This window comes from Nanorana parkeri, unplaced genomic scaffold, assembly GCF_000935625.1.
Source record: "Nanorana parkeri isolate BGI_ZX_2015 unplaced genomic scaffold, ASM93562v1 scaffold942, whole genome shotgun sequence".
Taxonomy (NCBI): domain Eukaryota; kingdom Metazoa; phylum Chordata; class Amphibia; order Anura; family Dicroglossidae; genus Nanorana; species Nanorana parkeri.
Window position 1 is genome coordinate 575,772 of NW_017307210.1, and position 5,570 is coordinate 581,341.

Genomic DNA, 5,570 nt, shown 5'->3' on the forward strand with positions numbered 1-5,570 from the left:
GCGTCTAGATTTTGTAGCCATTTGACACCGGGCCTTTTTAAAACCTGGCCATTCAAATTGCAAATTTCACAAATCTCTATAGAACCAGCAGCAAAATAGTGATACGTGAACGGTGAAAGTGCTACACATATGCCTTAGTGTATTGAAGCACTTGTACAACTGATTAAAATGTGTGTGTCGTCCCAGATAGCGGAGGAGGAAGCAGTGCTGGTCCAGTAATCTGTATATAAGGTGACAGCGTCTTCTCAGTGGAGGAGGAAGCAGTGCTGGATCAGTAAGCTGCATATAAGAGGACAGTGTGTGTCTTGTCAGCTAGTGGAGGAGGAAGCAATGCTGGTCCAGTAATCTGCATATGAGGTGACAGTGTATGTCTTGTCAGATGCTAGAGGAGGAAGCAGTGCTGGATCAGTAATCTGCATATAAGGTGACAGCGTGTGTCTTCTCAGATGGTGGAGGAGGAAGCAGTGCTGGATCAGTGATCTGCATATAAGGTGACCGTGTGATCCCCGGAGGAAGCATCACACGGTAGTCCCGTTCTCAGATGGGGAGCACATGGAAGGTTTGGCACATTTGGTGGAATGACGAAATTGTATTAATTTTGTCTCTTTCTTCAGCAGAGGCGTCAACGAAAGCCGCCAGGTCCTCCAGGAGCCCGACTTTGCTCAGTCTCTCCTCCGGGACCCCAATGCCCCCATCGTTCGCAAATCACGCGGGACGTCCACTCAGGGAACATCGACTCACGCCTCGTCCACTCAGCTGGCTGTGATGGATGAGCAGAGGAGCAAAGCGGGCAGCGTCCACAGCAAGATGAGCAGCTATCACGGCAGTCTTCATCGCTCCAGGGACGGAAGGTGATTGGACGCTCCCGGTCTATTCTGACGTCTTGCCGCAATTATTACTTTTAAAGAGCAACACATAATGTAACCACTAGGGGTGCACCGATACCGGTATTTGGTACCGAGTACCAATATTTTTTCCCCCCGATACTCACCGATACCAATTACCGATACCGGAAGTCCCATTCCGGCAGCCAGGCGGCGTGTAATGACTCGCCACCCGGCTTCCCGATTAACAAGAAAGCCGTTCCATGCTGCATGGGGCCGGCCTGCTGGCCAATCATGGAAGCCGGGCGCCGTGTAATGATGCGTCGCCCTGCTTCCTGATTGGCCGGCTCCATGCTCCCTCGTCGTGAGATGACGAGGGAGCATGAAGCCGGCTTCCCGGCCAAATCAGAATGCCGGGCGCTGCGTCATTACACGGCAAACCGGCTTCCTGATTGGCCAGCTTCCGGACCCATCAGGAAGCCGGGCAGCGCGTCATTACACGCTGCCCGCTTCTCCAGATTGGCCGGGAAGTCGGCTCCGTGCTCTCTCATCACAAGTGACGAGAGAGCATGGAGCCCCTTCCCAGGCCAATCAGGAAAACCGGGCAGCGTGTAATGAGGCGCTGCCCGGCTTCTTGATACCGGAAGTATCGGGCTAGGCATCAGAGCATTTGGGGCGACTACGAGTACTCGCCCAAATACTCGGTATCGGCAGTGGCGTCACAAGGGGGATGCGGCCCGCACCCGGGTGACACCATTGGCTGTCAGTCATTTTGGTGTCACCCCCCCTCTGAAAAGTCAGGCGCTTGGTCATGGACCGAACGCCCGACGGTATCAGGAGAGAGAAGAGGGGACCAGGCGGCATACCTTATCCCGCCGGGTGACTGTCCCCTCCTCTCTCTGCCGGCGTCCATCACCAAGATGGCCGCCGGCAGGTATCAGAAGAGTGCCGCGCGTGGTGACGTCATGCGCAGTGGCGAGTCGGCAGGGTGACACCCGGTAAAAGCTCCAGGTGTCACCCAGCCTCAGGACGCCCCTGGGTATTGGTGCATCCCTAGTAACCACCATTGAAATAGAAGAGTTGGCTGTGCTTTCTGTGCGAAAAGACAAACGTTTCCCTTCTAGTGAATACCTGGACCTGGCTGGTGTGCGCGCATCATGTGCAAATGTTATTCCCGTATGTGGTCATCATTCTGAACCCGAACTAGAAAGGGAAACTCTGTTCCTTAGGTGCAGCAGCAGGCGTGTGAGTTCTATTGTTCCTTCTAAACTTTACAGTCAGGAAGGGCTAGAACTGATCTTGTTTTGTTGTATGTGTCCCTTTTAGGGAGATTTCCCTTCACTTCCTTTGCCAGAGCTACAACAGGAAGTGAGAGGAAATCTATACAAAGTGTGAGGAAATCCGATCATGTAGTCACCAGAAGACTTCTCCTTACCTCCTTGTTCTGGTGACGACTGTAAATTTTGGATTTTCTATCACTTTCATCTTGATGACAATGGTCACAGGACCAATAAAACTCAACAGGGGGTCTAACTAGGGATGCACCGATGCCAGTTTTTCGGTATCGAGTACGAGTACCGAATTTTTTTTTTTTTTTCCACGGTACTCGCCGATACCGGAAGTCCCATTAAGCAAGCCAGGCGGCCTGTAATGACTCGCCCCCCCGGCTTCCTGATTGGCCAGGAAGCCAGCTCCATGCTCCATCGTCACCAGGGAGCAGGGGGCTGGCTTCCCAGCCAATCAGGAAGGCGGGGGATGGGTAATGACTCGTTCCCCGGCTTCCTGATTGGCCAGGAAGCCAGCTCCATGCTCCATCGTCACCAGGGAGCAGGGGGCTGGCTTCCCAGCCAATCAGGAAGGCGGGGGATGGGTAATGACTCGTTCCCCGGCTTCCTGATTGGCCAGGAAGCCAGCTCCATGCTCCCTCGTCACGCCAATCAGGAAGCTGGGCAGTATGTAATGACTCCCCGCCTGGCTTCCTGATTTGTCGAGAAGCTGGCCAATCATGAAGCCAGGCGGCGAGTCATTACCTGCCCCCCCCCCCCCCCCCCCAGCTTCCTGATTGGCCAGAAAGCCGGCTTCATGCTAATCAGGAAGCCAGGTGCCGTGTAAAGACTCAGGAAGCCAGGCGAGTCACAACCTGCCCCCCCCCGGCTTCCTGATTAGCAGAGAAGCCGGCTCCATGTGAGGGAGCATGGAGCTGGCTTCCTGGCCAATCAGGAAGCCGGGCAACGTGTGATGACTCTCTGCCCGGCTTCCTGATACTGGAAGTTCCGGTATCGGGCTAGGCATTGGGAGCATTTGGGCGAGTACGAGTACTTGCCCAAATACTTGGTATCAGCACCGACACCGATACCAGTATCAGTGCATCCCTAGTTCTAACCCCTCCACACTCTATACATACACTTTAAGGAATGATCTTTGATTTGGTTTCAGAAAAGTAAATAAATTCGGATTCAATGCCGAGGGCCGCAACCGAAGTTTTCTGTGCTGTCGTCATTAATCATCCCATGTCAATGTCTGAGTCTATAAATCACTTATACAGACTTCCGACCACTTGAGACCTTGTATCTAACAAGATGTTCTGTGCTTAGGTACACGCCATGCAGCTACCGAGGAATAGAAGAACGGGTCACGCACGGCAGCATGTCCCGTCTCACCGACCACTCCCTGCACAGCAGCACGCATAGACTTAATGAGCAGTCCAGGCAAGGCAGTGTCAGAGACTTAAACAACCCCTTGGCTCACATCTCCCATGGGACCAGCATGAACCGAGTCATTGAAGAGGATGGAGCAAGTGCCTGAAGGGCTCCTTGATGACGGACACACATGTCTTCTTGAAAGCACTATGTAGTTCAAAAGAATTACTAAGGAAGAGTTGAGCTCTTTCCCCTAACTCACCAAGGGGGGGCCTGTTCATTGATTTACAGTCCTTGGGTTCAATAACTCACAGGGGAGAGAGGTTTGTGAAGTTGGAGCTGGTCCTGTCATAGACGGTATGATTTATATTTCAGGATCTCCTCTAACAATCAGCAAAGCTAATTCCATAGCCAGGATCAGACCTCACACAGCTCCTGGCTATCCTAAGGAGGTTCACTGACTCTTGGTTGTACGTCATAACTCTTTCCTGAAGACCCGGTGTAAATGCAGGTCAGACTTTGCTCTGGACACATGCGTTCAAGTCTTACTCATGCCTAGAAATGACTGTTGCTTTCCAGAGGATTGAGTAGGAGGTCCTCCATCCCAAAGATCAAGTGCGGAGAATAGTTACATCAGCAAGGGTGGCTGGGACCTGTCCTATGACTTCTCTTGACACCCTCCCCAACCATGACAGTTTGGAGGCCTCTTCTGGGGTTTTTATACATGTGTAAGCTTTCGACATCACACAATCGGCAGAATTCACATTGTATTGGAGTGTGGAGGTCTGGCTTACTGGTGCTTATAATAATATGTTCCCTCATACTCCATTCCACAACTATTGATCAAGCCAAGCCATAGTCTACACACATTTAGATGATTTGTGGACTTGTGGCTCCATGTTACTGGTAAGAGATGGACCAGCTGCCTTCTGAAGCTTCTACTGCAACATGTTTCTGGACTTTAGATCTTTGATTAGGCGACAACCTACATGGAGACCTGAAACCTTTCTATATTTTGTCGTAATGTCATTGATTTGGAGATCAGGTTCCTTTTAGGCCGTATTTTCTGAGCCTATGAGAGGACTTCCAGGGCAGTGCAAATTGGAGTTCACTCCTAACATGGAACCAACATATCTGCTGTTGGGTTAGCAGTGGCCATCCTGGAGTTCATCGGAGCACTGGCTGTCTATAGGCCCATGTTGGCTACTTAGGATTCCACATTTATTTATTGACCGATTTACATTTTTGGATTTTCATGTTTCTGTTTTCTACACTTTTGGATTTTGTCTTTTGCCATTGGTCTTTCTCTTGCCACCGAATTCCGGGTCTTGAGGGTCATCTCACCCACAAACAGATGGATAGCAGCAGGTAGAATAACAAATTGACTCATTGTGACTACTAAGGACTCTACTTTTGGGATCCCAGCTCTGTCCAGCTCCTTTAGTCTTCATGAAGGGAATCCCACTCTCACCGCCTGCTTGTTTCTATTACTTTGGAAGGACGTTGCAGGAGGAATTAAATATCTGCTTTCCTTCACAAAAGCTTCATTAGGAAGGTAGACCTGGGAACACCAGGAGATCTCACTACTGACGCTAAGGGTCTATTTATCAATCTTCCTCAAAGCCATACACTGGGCAAATGCCATTTTCATGTCATTCCCGCCACTAGAGGGAGCCAAGGAGCATCCATCTAGTGGCGGGAATGCTGTGCCGACATCATTCGCTCAGCGTGTAGCTGGGGAGAAGATTTATAAACGGGCCCCTAAAACTTTCCCTTTTTTACCTTTTCAAATAATTTTAAGCTACATCATGCTTTTACTTACATGACTGTCTGCTGCAGACATCATGGAGGGAAGTCCCTACTATGGTGCTACTGATTTGTAAGGCCAGGGCAGCCATCAGGAGGGTACGGCCGATACTCATGTAAGGGGCCTCGGGGGCCCGCCCGGGTCCCTTACATGACTATAGGCCGACGGTGAAGGGCGAGGAGGCCTGGCCCTAGCAGCGCAGGGCCCCAGCATTGCCGCTCCAGCGGCTTCGAGACAAGCTGGGGCCAGGCCTGCTCGTCTGATGTCGGACTGGCCGGAAGTGACGTCACTTCTGGCCGG

At 51.4% G+C, this 5,570-nt stretch overlaps 1 protein-coding gene across 2 annotated transcripts in view; it reads left to right on the forward strand.

The window, feature by feature from the left end:
• The window catches only part of FZD3 (frizzled class receptor 3), a 58,605-nt gene extending 54,853 nt beyond the window's left edge, over positions 1-3,752 (forward strand). Inside the window, exons 5-6 of one of the 2 annotated variants that reach the window (XM_018566367.1) lie at positions 615-851; positions 3,419-3,752. In XM_018566367.1, coding sequence (XP_018421869.1) covers positions 615-851; positions 3,419-3,629 — 448 coding nt within the window. In that variant the 3' untranslated portion in view covers positions 3,630-3,752. The remainder of the gene's footprint in view (positions 1-614; positions 852-3,418) is intronic. The other variant, XM_018566368.1, reaches the window with a different exon arrangement.
• Positions 3,753-5,570: the final 1,818 nt, after the last annotated feature.